Source organism: Erpetoichthys calabaricus, chromosome 11 (assembly GCF_900747795.2).
Source record: "Erpetoichthys calabaricus chromosome 11, fErpCal1.3, whole genome shotgun sequence".
Classification (NCBI taxonomy): Eukaryota; Metazoa; Chordata; class Cladistia; order Polypteriformes; family Polypteridae; genus Erpetoichthys; species Erpetoichthys calabaricus.
The window spans coordinates 42,880,529-42,897,162 of NC_041404.2; the positions used below are offsets into that span (position 1 = coordinate 42,880,529).

General features: G+C 35.4%; 1 protein-coding gene across 19 annotated transcripts in view; it reads right to left on the reverse strand.

Moving 5' to 3' along the window:
* The window catches only part of LOC114660357 (protocadherin alpha-C2-like), a 480,950-nt gene that overhangs the window by 292,533 nt on the left and 171,783 nt on the right, over positions 1-16,634 (reverse strand). For 2 of the 19 annotated variants that reach the window (XM_051934080.1, XM_051934077.1), the window contains exon 1: positions 11,659-13,800. The exons of 15 other annotated variants lie outside the window; for them this stretch is intronic. In XM_051934080.1, coding sequence (XP_051790040.1) covers positions 11,659-13,359 — 1,701 coding nt within the window. In that variant the 5' untranslated portion in view covers positions 13,360-13,800. Of the gene's footprint in view, positions 1-2,145; positions 4,539-11,658; positions 13,801-16,634 lie in introns of those variants that run through there. 2 more of the 19 variants (XM_051934048.1, XM_051934063.1) reach the window with 2 other exon arrangements.

Genomic DNA, 16,634 nt, shown 5'->3' on the forward strand with positions numbered 1-16,634 from the left:
AAATATGGTAAATTGATTGTACATTTTTACATTTTATGGGATTCGTATATGTTCCAAACTAAATAGACTGTAAACCACATATTTCCTACTTAGTTTTGGCTTTACTCTTTTTATTCATATAGTTCCAACTCTCTATTTATTAAATATACTGCATGTTACTTAATTAACAGAACATTTTTGGGTAGGTAAAAACCCAGATGTTTCAAGTTAATGTTCATGTCTATATGTTTACTCACTTGTCATGGTGCTGGAGCATGGCAACATTTTGGATGTTAAGTAAGAACTTCACTGTAATTTGTACACGACAATAAACTTCAATAAACTAAAGAAAACAAGTTACTGAGAGTAGTCACAAAAATAAATTTACTTTTTGAAGTTTAAGCTAATTTAAAGCTGTGCAGCAATTACCAGTATCAAACTAATGTTTTAAGAAATACACATATATTTGAAAGTTTTTAAAAGTAAATAAAAAAATTAACCAACCACATAAATAAAGATACAAAATGTTAATATCTGTCTTGCATTGGCATCGCTAGAAGCAGGTTTTAATGAATTTAAATTGCCCCCTCTTCACCTCCAAAATTATACATCAGTTCTCATGAATATCATAAATGCTGTCAAAACAAAGTTAGTGTAAATTCACACTGTTCTTCAATTTGCCTTCACCCACGAGCTAACAATTCTTCTTCATAATTCAACAAAATTGCTGCAACCCAGGTCTGGCTGGGTGTTTTAATAAATGAATAATTGACTCTAACTTGTAGTTTGGTCAGGTGTTTCCTTAAAGTAATACTCCACCCAAAAATTATGAAGTTATCATATGTTACTTAACCCAATATATTGTGTAGTTAATGCTGAGAAGAAATTTTAAGGTAATGTTTTATGGAGAACGGATATAGCAAAGTTTCTGATACAAAAGGACCACCCCCCCCCCCCCCCAAAAAAAAAAAAAAAAAAAAATGAACATGGCATGTGATTTATGAAATTCAAGTTACATAAGATTTTTTTCAATGGATGTTTTTGATTGACATTTTTCCATTGTTGATGACCATTGGATACCATTCTGTTAGAAATATTATGATATCTGTTCTCAATGAAAACATGAGTTTAAAAACCTTCCATGGCCATCAAACTACACAGGGCAAGTACTGCATAAAAATACAAATAATTTTTGGGTGGACTATTCATTTAAACTCTGGCCCTGGCTCCTACTGTCACAGGCTATACTTCAAACTTTGCGTGTCTTATTTCCATGTTTTTGAAAATCAATTACATCAAAACCAATATGTGATGTGCTTTGCTTAAAGGTTTGAAATAAAATAAAGATGAATTATTTTAGTTGATTAAATAACTGACTGTTCAGGATCTGTGGCACTGTGATCTTTTAATATTTGCTTGTGTTCTGATAAATGTTTGTGCTTAGTTGTGTTTTTATTTTCCATTAATACTTTTCCCATTGTTATACTTGCATATGCTTAACATCCTGCTTTCATTGTAGAATTCTCACTTTGGATATAAAAATTAAAAGTAGTTACATTTTATTCCCTGGTATTAGGCACTTAAAATGATTTTTTGTTCCATTACCCCATATTTATTAGGGCAAATGGATTCAAGTGTATGTCATTGCTTTGACTGCGCAAATCAAGGAACATTGCTTAATTTGGATGCAAACTGCTGTTCACTTAGTGTTTAGAGTTAATATGTTTAAACTACCATGAAAGCTAGAGATTTTGCCTAAGGAAGATATGAAAGAATGATCGAACGAACAAACAAACTAATGACAGAAACATGACATTGCAAAATGAAACTTTCACATATGCAATAGTGTACAAAATTACTGGCAATGATCATGTGAGCCTGATGAAAAAATCAATTGTTAGTCGTCACATAAATATGATAAAATATGCCTACAGTCTTCACTACTATACCCACAGTGGAACAATAATAGTCAAAGTAACATAATTTATTAGCTATGAAAGACCTCAAAGAAGAAGACCGCTACCTATTATGTTCAAAATATAACCTGATGATCTCTACAAGGGCAATCAAATATTAACACCTTCTAAGAATTTCACAAAAATAGAAAGGGAAAAGGCCACGAAAACAACGGTTCGGTATTTTTGGCTCCACATAATGGGTACTCACCATTTCTGCAATTTTAATCCCATTATCCGAAATGACGAGAGTGTTTCCATTGCTCCCCACGTCAGCCACAGAATGTCTGTTAACCTCTGGTCCAACTAGAACGAACCGTTTTTCTGCAGTATGGTACTGGTGACTGTGAAAAAGAGATCCACTCACTTCTGCGTAGTTGGTGTCACTTAAATACCGTTTATGTAATAAATTGTGATATGTTCTACGGCACTGGAAGACAGTTAGGGTAAAAATAGTAACGAATAATAAGAATGACACCGAACTCAGAACGATAATCAAATAAAATGTCATGTTACTCTCCTCATCCTCGGGTGTGGTGAAGCGTTTAACTTCAGACAAAGCGTGCGCTTCCGTGTTTTCAGTTGCTGTTACAATTACTGTTGCAGTGGCAGAAAAAGGAACGTTGCCACTGTCCTTGACCAGTATAACCATCTTTTGTACGTTGACATCAGACTCGGCTAATGATCGAAGGGTTTTAATTTCTCCTGTATACTTCCCCACACTGAAAAGTGACAGGTCAGTGGCGTCTTCTAGAGAAAACGAAAGCAAAGCGTTGTATCCTACATCAGCATCATAGGCTCTGATCCTCGTAACTATATGACCTGCTTTCACATTTCTAGGAATCGTCTCTTCTACAAGTGCTGTTCCATTCGTGGTGAGTGGAAACACGATTACCGGCGGATTGTCGTTTTTATCTAAGATAAACACTTTAACAGTTACACTGCTGCTGAGGGGTGGTACTCCTGAGTCTTTTGCAATAACAATGAAGCTACAGTTTTTCACTTCTTCAAAGTCGAAGGATGTAAAACTAAACACTTGTCCATTGTAAGAATTTATGCTGAGAAAAGCCACAACTGGTTTATCCAGTACTTCATTTTCTTTCAGATAGTAAGTGATGAGAGCATTCTCATTGGCGTCAGCATCGACTGCACTTATTTCAAAGATTGATGATCCAGGTGTGTTGTTTTCCTCGATGTAGAAAATAAAAGGATCATGTAAAAATCTGGGATGATTATCATTAACATCCAAAACGTTAACTAATATAGTTTCATATGATGACAGAGATGGATAGCCAAAGTCTTTGGCAGTTATTGTTATGTTATACTGAGATACAGACTCTCGATCCAATCTCGAAGTTGTTACAATGGAGTGAACATTTTCCTGATATGACGGCTTTAGTTCAAAAGGCAGTTTACTGGATAAGGAACATGTTATTTTACAATTAACACCGGAGTCCAAGTCTATAATACTAATTATTCCGACTGTTGTACCTGGCTTTACATCCTCGAAAATCGACTTCGTTAAGGATGTTATCTCAATCAAGGGCGCATTGTCATTCAGGTCTTTAATTTTAATTAATACAGTACAGTAGCCACTCATAGGTACTTGTCCTCTATCTGTAGCTTTTACATCGAATTCATAAAATTCCTCTTCTTCAAAATCAATCACACCTTTCACTGTTATCTCTCCACTATAATCATCCAATTGAAACAATTCCGACAATTTACTCTGGACGGAGCTATCAAAGGAGTACCGGATATCGCCATTACTGCCATCGTCTAAATCTGATGCGTTTAACTTCAAAACAACAGTACCTAAAGGTGTGTTTTCCTCTAATGTTACGGTATACATTTGTTCAACAAAGAACGGTGCATTGTCATTGAAGTCAGCAATCGTAATAGTAATATTCATGTTTCCTGCTTTCGGTGGGTTTCCACCGTCAATTGCTGACAGCAAAAGATCAAGCTTTTGTCTCGCCTCTCTGTCTAATGCTTTCTGCAGCACCAATACTGGGATTTTACCTGTTTTTCTATGTTCTTCAACTTCAAGAGAAAAATAACCGTTACGGCTTAACTGATAAGATTTTAAGGAATTCTCACCCGAATCTGGATCATAGGCCACACCTAAGGGGAAGCGAGATCCAATAGGAGTGGATTCTGAAATTTCCAGGCTTTTTATTTTGTCATGAAAGACAGGAGGGTTATCGTTAATATCTATTATGTCAATTTCTGCCTGATATATTTCTAACGGGCTTTCTACAACAATTTTAAAGGTTAACAAGCAACTCTTGTCTCTATCACATAGCGTTTCTCTGTCAATAATGTCATTTATAAAGAGGTCTCCGGTTTTGTGATTTACCTGCAGCAGCTGTTGTTTTGATCCAGAAATCACACGAAACCCTCGACCTGCAAGATTTTTAATATCCAATCCGAAATCCTTTATGATGTTTCCAATTACAGTTCCTGATGCTGATTCTTCTGCAACAGAATAACGCAGGTTTGCCGACGAAAATTTCCACAAGCACAGAAGGCAAATTTTAAAAAAGAAATTCTGCTTGAAGCCACGAAATCGTCTCATGTTTGCTATATTAGAAAATATTTTTGTTCCAGGCAACCTCTTGCAGTAATTACACAAATCTATATTCGGAACTTCCCACTAGTAAAGATGTCCACAATCAGAAAGGGTTTCTTCGTTTCTGAACAAAATGAGCAATGGGGAATGTGCACGCTGTTGTTGAAAAACAGGCAATGTATAAGGGGCAGGACTTCCTGAAAATAATTTTACTGAAAATGCAATGTTAGAAGGCAGTGACACCGTGCGTTTCTTTTAGGAAGTACAGGAAAGCCAAGCAAAATGACACCTTTTATTGGCTAACTAGAAAGATTACAATATGCAAGCTTTCGAGGCAACTCAGGCCCCTTCTTCAGGCAAGATGAAGAAGGGGCCTGAGTTGCCTCGAAAGCTTGCATATTGTAATCTTTCTAGTTAGCCAATAAAAGGTGTCATTTTGCTTGGCTTTTCTCTACATTCATAATGGCTAACACGGTACAGCACCCTAGTACTACAGGAAGTACAGGAGGAATAATAAGCCAAAACTGGCGCAGAATGTAATTTCAGGTATGTTTTTGGGAGGGTTAAACAAAGCGTTATGTATAAGAGATGTATGCATGTATGTATGCATTGCTTGTTTGCTTGTTCATGTATTATTTCTGACACGACATTCAAATACGCACTCTGAATAAGATATATATATATATATATATATATATATATATATATATATATATATATATATATATATATATAATTTTTTGATGTTATAAAAATAAATGATAATCAAAGATTAATTAATATTAATTTAGGCAAAAAATAGACAAGATCCGCTGGTTAATTTTCACTTTCACTAACTTTAGTATATTATATATTAATTAAATTAATAAAAAGGAAATACCTTAGATAATTGCTTTTAGCCATTTCAGTAATTATATTCCACACAGTAAAGTGGAACGTGGAATACTTAAACCAATAATAATTATTTTAAAAATACATTAAAGTTTAACAATCCTGTTTCCAAACGGCAAGTAGATATCTTTGCTGTCCGCAAATTATTAGTTTTCTTTCTTGTCTGTAAGTTCCAAGAAGTCGAATTTTGATCATAACAGAAAGATTCCACTTAATGAGTCATCTTGCCTAAACTCCTTTGTGTGTGTGTGTGTGTGTAATTGCTATTAGTGTACATTCAACCTTCCAATACACCCTACAATGGTCTACAAGGATGTTTCATCCTTTAGCATAATCTTAATTCAATATCCATGCTTTTTATTTACTCTATTTTATTTTGGTTTTCTATGTTTCTTAGCCCATAATTTCCTCTTAAAATAAGTTAAAATTAACTGCTAAAACAGAGTACCTTAGAGTATAGTAACTATGTTAAAATGTGAAGTCATGGACGTTATATTTTATTAATTTCCTCAACAAAATTAATTTCAATAGCAAATATTTTTATGAGACATAATATAGGAACAAAACACATCAGTAAAAATAAAGTATCATTAACGGTTATAAATTGGTAATAAACAAGAAAGTGTATTTAAACAAATAGGTGCACTGGGGAACCACACAGTTCAGGGACCACTTCACTATACAGTTTCTTTCCTTTAAATGGCATATAGTATGTGGCATTCATATAAATATGAAAGCTGTTAAAATATCTAACCTATTTTTACAGTTAGGTATGGTAACATTGGTTGTATCCAAAGGCCTATCAGAAGCAGTTTTAAAAATATGCCTCAAATTCAACATACAGCATCTGTCTCTATTGACTGTATTCCCAGCAGCACCATGAACAGCAGCCAATTTTTGAATGTTTTGTGTTGTGACTTGCATTGTAAAAAGGAAGACTTTAAATTCAACACTAGAAAGTTGAAGTGCATGATGCCTTGTTTTTTGAAAAAATGAGAAATTGATAGATTAAAAATATATATATATCCATTAACGGCGGCACGGTGGCACAGTGGGTAGCGCTGCTGCCTCGCAGTTGGGAGACCTGGGGACCTGGGTTCGCTTCCCGGGTCCTCCCTGCGTGGAGTTTGCATGTTCTCCCCATGTCTGCGTGGGTTTCCTCCAGGCGCTCCGGTTTCCTCCCACAGTCCGAAGACATGCAGGTTAGGTGGATTGGCGATTCTAAATTGGCCCTAGTGTGTACTTGGTGTGTGGGTGTGTTTGTGTGTGTCCTGCGATGGGTTGGCACCCTGCCCAGGATTGGTTCCTGCCTTGTGCCCTGTGTTGGCTGGGATTGGCTCCCGCAGACCCCCATGACCCTGTGTTCGGATTCAGCGGGTTGGAAAATGGATGGATGGATGGATTAATTATATAATCGAGAAAGAGAAAACACACAGAGATGAAATACCTGATAAATTCAAAATGAAAAAAACATGATAGGTGGATTGTAAGGCACTGAACGTTATAATTTCTTTAGAAATATAATGAATAATAATAATAATAACAATAATAATAATAATGTATTATTATTTATTATTATTATTATTATTATTATTATTATATATACTGTAGTTATATAAAATTACTATAACAAATAATAGCCAAAAACAAAGATAACAAAATTAGCAACTATTAAGAAATTTTAACAAATTACATTCCTTCAGTTAATTAAGAAACTGATACTTTGTAATATTATTCAAAAAAAATATTATTATTATTATTATTATTGTATTATTAATAGTAGCAGTTGTTGTTGTTCATCTGCACACTATGACTTTATGGGTTAGTAGTGTATTGTAGATTGAGATTACAAAAAAAAAAGTCTATGAAATCTCTAACTAAACCTTCACAACTGCCTTCACTGGGCAGTAACAGCATTTAAATAAGAACGGAATGAGATGAAGGATTGGGTGTTTATTAACAGGCACAGTTCGATACCAGGAGGGCAATATGCTAATAAACAAGCCCATGACGTAAAACCAAAATCATAAATCAAAGAATGTAGCAGAAGAATAGAATACCAAAATAATTTAATTTAACCACAGACTAAAGGCAACATGAAAATTATAGTCTTTACTAATGAAAATGCAAATCTTTTCTTAGTTGTATCCAAAAGTTTGCATATATCAGGAAGTGCACAACACTGGACTTTATATCCTTGGCCTGGTCCTGTTAGTCAATTGCACACTTTTGGTTGACCTTGCCTAGCAACTACTTAACAACCAGACCAATAAGAAAATAAAAAATGGAGGTCCCCATATCACAAATGAAATGGTGCCACCTCAAAACGTATTTAGTTATTATTGTTATTAAAAACAAACATAAATGAAAGTAAAAGATTTTTAAAAATTAAGATCTTGACATTTTCTGAGTATATCTACTGTGCCCTTCAGTGCCATCTTATCCACTTTATATTCAGAAGGATGAATGTGGCAATTTTTTTTTCTTTCTTGAGTATTTGGAAAGCTACTTCCAGTAATTGTGCTACCTACATCTCCCTGTTCCAAAGCATGATGACCTCAGTATTTAGGTCTTTATATTTAATTAGTTTCTTATTTGCTTTAACTTGATATTAAATGGCTATAGGAATGGCTACATCAGATAGGTAGGCAGGTAGGTCTTTGCTTTCTTAGGCAGCCCTGTCTATGATTATGGAATACCCTTCATGATACTGATAAACTGCCAGTTGTATCTGCTTGGTACCAATATCAAGTGACGTCTTTTGTGATAATAAGGTCTCTGTTGTAAAATACCCAAACTTCTGTTTTGAACTCTTCCATTAAAATGACCAAAAAAGTTATACTTGACATGTAATTGTACGACTTTATTTTTCTACTTTTATTTTTCTCTTTTTTTATTGATCACTCCTATCACTTTATTTTATGTGGATTTGTTCCCTGGATACAAAGTTATTGTCTGTTTTTACCTGCATTTTTATTACACTTTAATTTAATATTGTTTTTTTGTATCAGTATGCTGCTGGTGGAGTATGTGAATTTGCCCTTGGGATTAATAAAGTATCTATCTATCTATCTATCTATCTATCTATCTATCTATCTATCTATCTATCTATCTATCTATCTATCTATCTATCTATCTATCTATCTATCTATTTGGTTTAATATTGTTCTCATTCATATCCTACTTACTATTAGTAGACTCATTTCTACTACAACAGTTGGATTAAAGTTATTGACTTTGGCTGCATAAACTGTGTCATGCAGTACCAGATATTCTGGGATTAATGGATTTAGGTATGAAGAATGTGCATGTTCTGTTTCCCCTTCTGAGCAGTGTACACTAAGCATTATATAGGATAATATCTAAGGAAGAGGTCTCTTATAAATTAAAAAAAAATGAGCATTGTCCAAACATGTTCCATTCTGAATAAAATGTGGCACTTGATTAATTTTATTCACACTAGCACACTATCAAAGTATGGGTCACATGCAACAAAAGTGTTCAAATACTGAAAAGAACACTTGAATATAATTGGTTAATATGTGACCATGATTTCAAATTAACTTTTTTAAAGAAGTAAATTACAGTATAAAGGATTGTTTCTGCAGAGTGAGTTAATATATTCAAGAGATATAATAGATTATTTTTACAGAGCCTTTTGCTTTTTCTTTTAAACCACCCATTCAAAAATTCATATTAGTTACTCATTCTACATGATAGAGTATATTGTATAGCATCACTGTTACTTCATTTGATTAATGTTCTTTTCTTGGATGGTAGATATGTTGTAACAAAATGATATGTTGTGTACAGCTTTCACATGCTTGTTTGTTCTATTGCTTACATTTATGGTAAGCATAAGGTATGCAGAACTCAACATTACCATCAAATACAAACACTAAATGAGGGTTGTGTTTTCATTTGCCTGGGAATTTGAAATCACTGGAATACAGGTGTAATAAATTATAACCCTTAATCAAATTTATCAGTTTACAAAAGACATTTCTGTATGCTCTTAATAACAAATGTGACTGAAAACAGTTTAACAAAATAACTCAAACTACCCAATTTACAGTTCCCTGCTCATTTCACTTAGAAAATGAGCCAAACAGTTTACTTAGAGTTAAATATTAACATTTCTACTGCAAACAGAGTTTTTCTCTGTTATTATTAATAATAATAATAATAATAATAATTCATTACATTTATATAGCGCTTCTCTCAGTACTCAAAGTGCTATCCACACAGGGAGGAACCGGGAAGCGAACCCACAATCTTCCACAGTCTCCTTACTATGACAGTTGTGTACCGTGCACAAAACCGGTTAGTTCTATAAAATATTTAGTAATTAGAAGAATTCTCTTAGTAAAATTTTGGTTTCTGCATTGTGAAAAACATCCAAAAAAAGACCATAGAAAAGAGACTAGACTCCTCCTCCTATATGACAATGTATTTAGCTGTAAAGAAACAATAAAGTAGTTGTCTCCATGAGGTTACACAATCTGACATTGAGTGGTTAAATGATTAAAGTGTTAAAATTTGAAAATGGAATTTGTATGGTCAATGCCAGCTGTTACTTTAAAATTAGTTCTTTACCTGAAACACGAGGTTAAACATGGAAACTGGTTGAGGGTATATTTTGTAGAAACATTATAAAAGTTTTTCTCACGAAAGAAAGAAAGAAAGAAAGAAAGAAAGAAAGAAAGAAAGAAAGAAAGAAAGAAAGAAAGAAAGAAAGAAAATGCATATGTGGAATAGATTAGCAGATACTGTAACACTGACAACTTTCAAAATTCCACCTGATTATGAATTTATGAAATTAAATCAGGAGAGGTTAATGAACTATTTTGGGCTTCATGCTCTATTCTCAAGACATGTGTTCATTTGCCCCTACAAAACCACTCAACTGGAGATCCCCCTCATTGTGCAAGAAGACTTCAGTAAAAGGAAAACAAATGTATAACCTGTTATATTTTGCTGAATTGGAAGTTAAACACTTTGGCCAACACTGTATTTTTAGCTGCTGTTTAGAAACAAAGGCTAAAGTGCACTCTGCACACAAATAAAAGTGTCCATTGATATGTTCATTTGTGCCCTGTGTTGGCTGGGATTGGCTCCAGCAGACCCCCGTGACCCTGTGTTCGGATTCAGCGGGTTGGAAAATGGATGGATGGATGGATGATATGTTCATATTTTGAATACATTTCTAAGCTGCTTAGAAATTGCTTGAGGATTTAAAAAAAAGAAAAAAAAATGAATACCAAACAGCACTATGTCTGCCTAAGTCTTCCTTTATGACTACAGCTATGAACAGCACAGCAATTATAACTAAGTCATCATATTTCGGGATGACACAACAACAATGCGGCTGATATACAATAATTTATACACACAATGAATGAATGAAAGAATTAATGAATGGAACAGGATATAGCAAAATAGAAAAATATATCAAAATAAACAACTATAAATATTGTCTAGTGTAAACAATCACTGACAAAGATCATGCTACCCAGGGCTGGATTTATATGAAAAGAGGCCCTAGGCTATTCCACTTATGAGGCCCTTTCACCTTCCATTTTTAAGTTTGTAAATTACATGAGAGATAATAAAATTTTGCTAACAATTTGAATGTAGGCCCCTCTTGATCTTGAGGCCCTAGGCTGAAGCCTAGTTAGCCTATAGGAAAATCCGGCCCTGATGCTACCGTTTTGGAATACTATAGAAAATGACTAAACATACCCACAGTGCTCATAACTACCCTCAAAGAAGCAAGCAAAGAATCATAAAAAAACGCATCCACATTTTCTGTCTAAATATATATGCTGGGTGGCATGGTTCGCTTCCCGGGTCCTCCCCGCGTGGAGTTTGCATGTTCTCCACGTGTCTGCGTGGGTTTCCTCCGGGTACTCCGGTTTCCTCCCACAGTCCAAAGACATTCAGGTTAGGTGCATTGGCGATTCTAAATTGTCCCAGTGTGTGCTTGGTGTGTGAGTGTGTGTGCATGTGCGCGCGCACCCTGCAGTGGGCTGGCGCCCTGCCCGGAGTTTATTTCCTGCCTTGCGCCCTGTGGCTTCAGCAGACCCCTGTGACCCTGTAGTTAGGATATAGCGGGTTGGATAATGGATGGATATATATGCTGATAACCTCTGTAAGAGAATACAAATGTTAAACATTCTAAACGTTAAACAAAAAGGGAAAAGAAAAATAACACGAAAATCAAATATTTGGTCATTTTTGTTTAAAGTAATGATCACTCACCATTTGTGCAATTTTAATTTCATTATCCGAAATGACGAGAGTATTCCCATTGCTCCCCACATCAGCCATGGAATGTCTGTTAACCTCTGGTCCAACCAGAACGAAGCGTTTATCTGCTGTCTGGTACTGATAACTATGAAACAGAGATCCGCTCACTTCTGTGTAATCCGTGTCACCCAAATACTTTTTATGTAATAAACTGTGATATGCTTTGCGACACTGGAAGACAATTAGAGTAAGTATAGTAACGATGAATAAAAAGGACACCGAGCTCAAAACGATAATCAAATAAAAAGTCACTTTACTCTCTTCATCCTCGGGTGTGGCGAAGCGTTTAACTTCAGACAAAGCGTGCACTTCCGTGTTTTCAGTTGCTGTCACAATTACTGTTGCAGAGGCAGAAAAAGAAACGCTCCCACCGTCCTTGACCAGTATAACCATCTTTTGTACGTTGATATCAGACTCGGCTATGGATCGAAGAGTTTTAATTTCTCCTGTATACTTTCCCACATTGAAAAGTGACAGGTCAGTGGCGTCTTCCAAAGAAAATGACAGCAAAGCATTGTATCCCACATCGGCATCATAGGCTCTGATCCTCGTAACTATATGACCCGCTTTTACATTTCTAGGAATCGTCTCTTCCACAACTGCTGTTCCATTCGTGGTGAGTGGAAACACAAATACTGGCGGATTGTCATTTTTATCTAAGATAAACACTTTAACAGTCACGGTGCTGCTAAGAGGTGGTACTCCGGAGTCTTTAGCAATAACACTGAAGCTACAGTTTTTCATTTCTTCAAAGTCGAAGGATGTAAAACTAAACACTTGTCCATTGTAAGAATTAATACTGAGAAAATGCACAACTGGTTTATCCAAGACATCATTTTCTTTCAGATAGTAAGTGATGAGAGCATTCTCATTCGCGTCAGCATCGACTGCACTTATTGTAATGATTGCTGCTCCAGGTGCGTTGTTTTCCTCGATGTAGAACACATAAGGGTCTTGTAAAAACCTGGGATGATTATCATTAACATCTAAAACGTGCACTAAAACAGTTTCATAAGATGATAGTGAAGGATAACCAAAGTCTTTGGCGGTTATTGTTATGTTATACTGCGCTACAGACTCACGATCCAGTCTCGAAATTGTTACTAATGAGTATACATTTTCCTGATGGGATGGTTTCAGTTCAAAATGCATTTTATAGGATAAGGAACACGTTATTTTAGAATTAACACCGGAGTCCAAGTCTGTAATACTGATTATTCCGACTTCGGTGCCTGGCTTTACATCCTCGAAAATGGAACTCGTTAAGGATGTTACCTCAATCAAGGGTGCATTGTCATTCATGTCTTTAATTTTGATTAATACATTACAGTAGCCACTAATGGGTACTTGTCCACTATCTGTAGCTTTTACGTCGAATTCATAAAATTCCTCCTCTTCAAAATCAATCACACCTTTCACCGTTATCTCTCCACTATAATCATCCAATTGAAACAATTCCGACACTTTACTGTGAACGGAGCTGCGAAAGGCGTACCTGACATCACCATTACTGCCATCGTCTAAATCCGATGCGTTTAATTTCAAAACAAGAGTACCTAAAGGTGCGTTCTCCTCTAGTGTTACGGTGTACATTTGTTCAACAAAAACAGGCGCATTGTCATTGAAGTCAACAACAGTAATTGTTACATTCATGTTTCCCGATTTCGGCGGGTTTCCACCATCGATTGCTGACAGCAAAAGATCAAGCCTTTGTCTCGCCTCTCTGTCTAAAGCCTTTTGCAGCACCAACACAGGAATTTTCCCCGTTTTTCTGCGTTCTTCTACTTCGAGAGCAAAATGATCGTTACGGCTTAACTGATAAGATTTTAAAGAATTAACACCAGAGTCTGGATCGTAGGCTTCATCTAATGGGAAACGGGATCCAATAGCAGCGGATTCTGAAATTTCTAAGCCTTTTGTTTTGTCAGGAAATGCAGGAGGGTTATCGTTAATATCTATTATTTCAATTTCTGCTTGATGTATTTCTAACGGACGTTCAATGACAATTTTAAAGCTTAACAAGCAAGCCTTGTCTCTATCACATAGCGCTTCTCTGTCAATAATATCATTTATAAAGAGCACTCCGGTCTTGTGATTTACCTGCAGCAGCTGTTGTTTTGATCCAGAAATCACACGAAGCCCTCGGCCTTCAAGGTTTTTAATATCCAGTCCCAGATCATTTATAATGTTTCCAATAATCGTTCCTGATGCTGACTCCTCTGCAACAGAATAACGTAATTGTGCGGATGTGTTTTTCCAAAGGCACAGAAGGCACATTAAAAGAATGATAATCTGCTTGTAGCCACGCACTCGTTTCATTTTTTTCTTTTTTAAGGCTTTGTCCACGCTCTGTACTCGCAGTAATTAAACAAATCTATATTCGGAAATTCCCATCTGTAATGTCGATAAACAAAATATTTGCGTAATTTCTGAGCGGAAGAAACAATGAGAAATACACTCTGTTCATAGAAAAAAAAAGAAACGATGCAATAGGGGCAGGACTTGTTAATATTGATTTTTCTGAAAATACAATGTTGGAAAGCAGTGACACCGTGCGTTTCTTTTGGAACGTGCACGAGGAAAAACATTAAGCAGACAAAATAACAGTAAACATTAAAGAAATATCAATTTGTTTACTTTTACAGCTCGCTTTCTAGAATACAGATAATTAGTAATTTAGTTTAGTTTTTTAAAATTAGGAACGAATTGATACTTTCAACAAATATTCCAAAATACTCAAAATACTTGTTCATTTCAAACCTGCTGAAAATATCTAGTCACTTTTATCTTCTAATTTACTCTGGGGTCTTGAGAAATACGCATTGCATTGCAGGAATATCTACAGAGCTTTAATACCTATAGGTTGTTTTACTTAAATTATAATTAATACATCACTTAACATTTATTTCAATATTTTCTATGATTTTGTATAAATTTTCTGTAAATAAATGCATAAAATAATGCTGGTAAATAAATGTATAAAAATACATCTAAAAACATATATAAGATTACTGCTTTGTTTTCTGAATGCATTTATTTTCCCTGAACTGCATTTTAAAAGATTAATGAAACATATGGGAAACAATTTGTAAAACAGATGAATTTTAATTCCATTTTTCTTACTATTTCTCATGTTCATACTGCATGGAACAATCCAACATTGGAAGGAGAGTAAGAACTTTTAAAACCTCATCATGTGTTAAGTTTTTGGGAGGGGAGAATTTTTTTTAAAATAAATTATTTGTGACCATTATAACATTTAAACGGACATTGTGAATATTCTTCAAAAAATCAATATTTATTATCATCACATTAAGATGGTCATTATATTGGGATAAACATTAATTTAAGTAAGCATTATCACACAGGATAAGTCACTATTCCCTATCAAGTAAAAAATATGAACTGTTCAATTATCTTATAGTAAATCATTACAACACTCTCACAAAATGCTTGTTCCTTTGTGGCACTTTACTGGGTTTTGTGGCGTCTTGTAGAATCATTGCTTGATGAAGAACCATTTAATTCTCGGAATGGTTATGTTTTTCATATGGAATTGGTTCTTTGGGCTTTGAAAAGGTCCCTAACAGGTGGATACAATGGGACATTTTAATGTGTAGTAGTCTATAGGATACTAACAGTGCAAGACCACCTGAACTCAGTTTATATAATTGTATGTAGCAAGAATCATTTTAAAGTAGGATCTCATTGGTATTTCACAAATCTGTTATCTTCTATTCATGGCTATTTATGGAGGCATTTACAGATCTAACTAAACAAAGGTTCCCTCCACAACCTTCACGTGGATGGTGGTTTGGGGGATTTGAAAAGGTTCTCCTATGGCATCACTATAAAGAAACATTTTGGCATATTTGGAAGAGTCAATTAAAAATGCAAAAAAATAATGCATTTAGCCATTGTAGTAATTCAGTTCTACACTGTAAAGTATAATACTTAAACCAATCAGAGCATATGTTTAAAATCTATTAAAGATCAACAATCAAGGAGGAGTTGGTCTCGTCCGTTATAGGAGATGGACGTCTGAAGCAGAGCTCCGCAAGCAGCAGCTTTATTTTCCCACGTATTTCATATTATTTAGAGGTATCCTGTATTTAACCCGACCAAGGAACTTCCACTACAATATACAAGCATGAGTAACAAGAAGAAAAGTCAGAAAGAACCGGAAAAGAAACTTAAAGCTGCATCAAAGTCTGGACAGACATCCGGCCCGAGTGCAAGGTATGGCCTCTCGGAAACTGACCTGGAACAGGCAGATGAATGTGCAGATTTCCTGGGACCCCGCTCCATTGTATTGTCTCTAGTCAAGAGTGAAAATGGGAGCAAAGGTGCAAGTGATACAGGTCGCGATGGATCACCGATTTCTGAGGATCATTCGAGACTAGAAAAGGCCCTGCAGGATGTGCTCTCATCTACTGCTCGTGAGCCCGCAGCACCTGCTGTAACAGGAGCTGCATTTCCACTTGCAGAGCACGAAATCCGAAACAAACTGTTCGAACTAAAAGAGATGATCGCTACACTGGCCACTGCCATGGCTACGGCCATAAATGAGCTTAAGAAGGATAACAAGAATGAGCTTAAGAAGTCTAACATTGAGCTTAAGAAGGATAACAAAGACCAGGAAACGCGTCTATTTAAACGTTTTGACGTGAACTTTAAAAGCATGTTGGAGAAATTAGAGGAACACATCAAAGAAAATAGATCCAAACTGAAAATACTTGCCGACCAGATTAATGACGTTACAGATCAGCTGGATGACGTTAAGCAGGCATTTACGGCTCGAGTTGAAACAGCGGAACAATTGGCGTCAAACGCCGATGAAAAAGCTACAGCTGCGAATTCCGAATGCAAACAACTCGGAGACAGACTTGCAGCCCTGGAAGATGGGTGCAGAAGAAACAATATAAGAA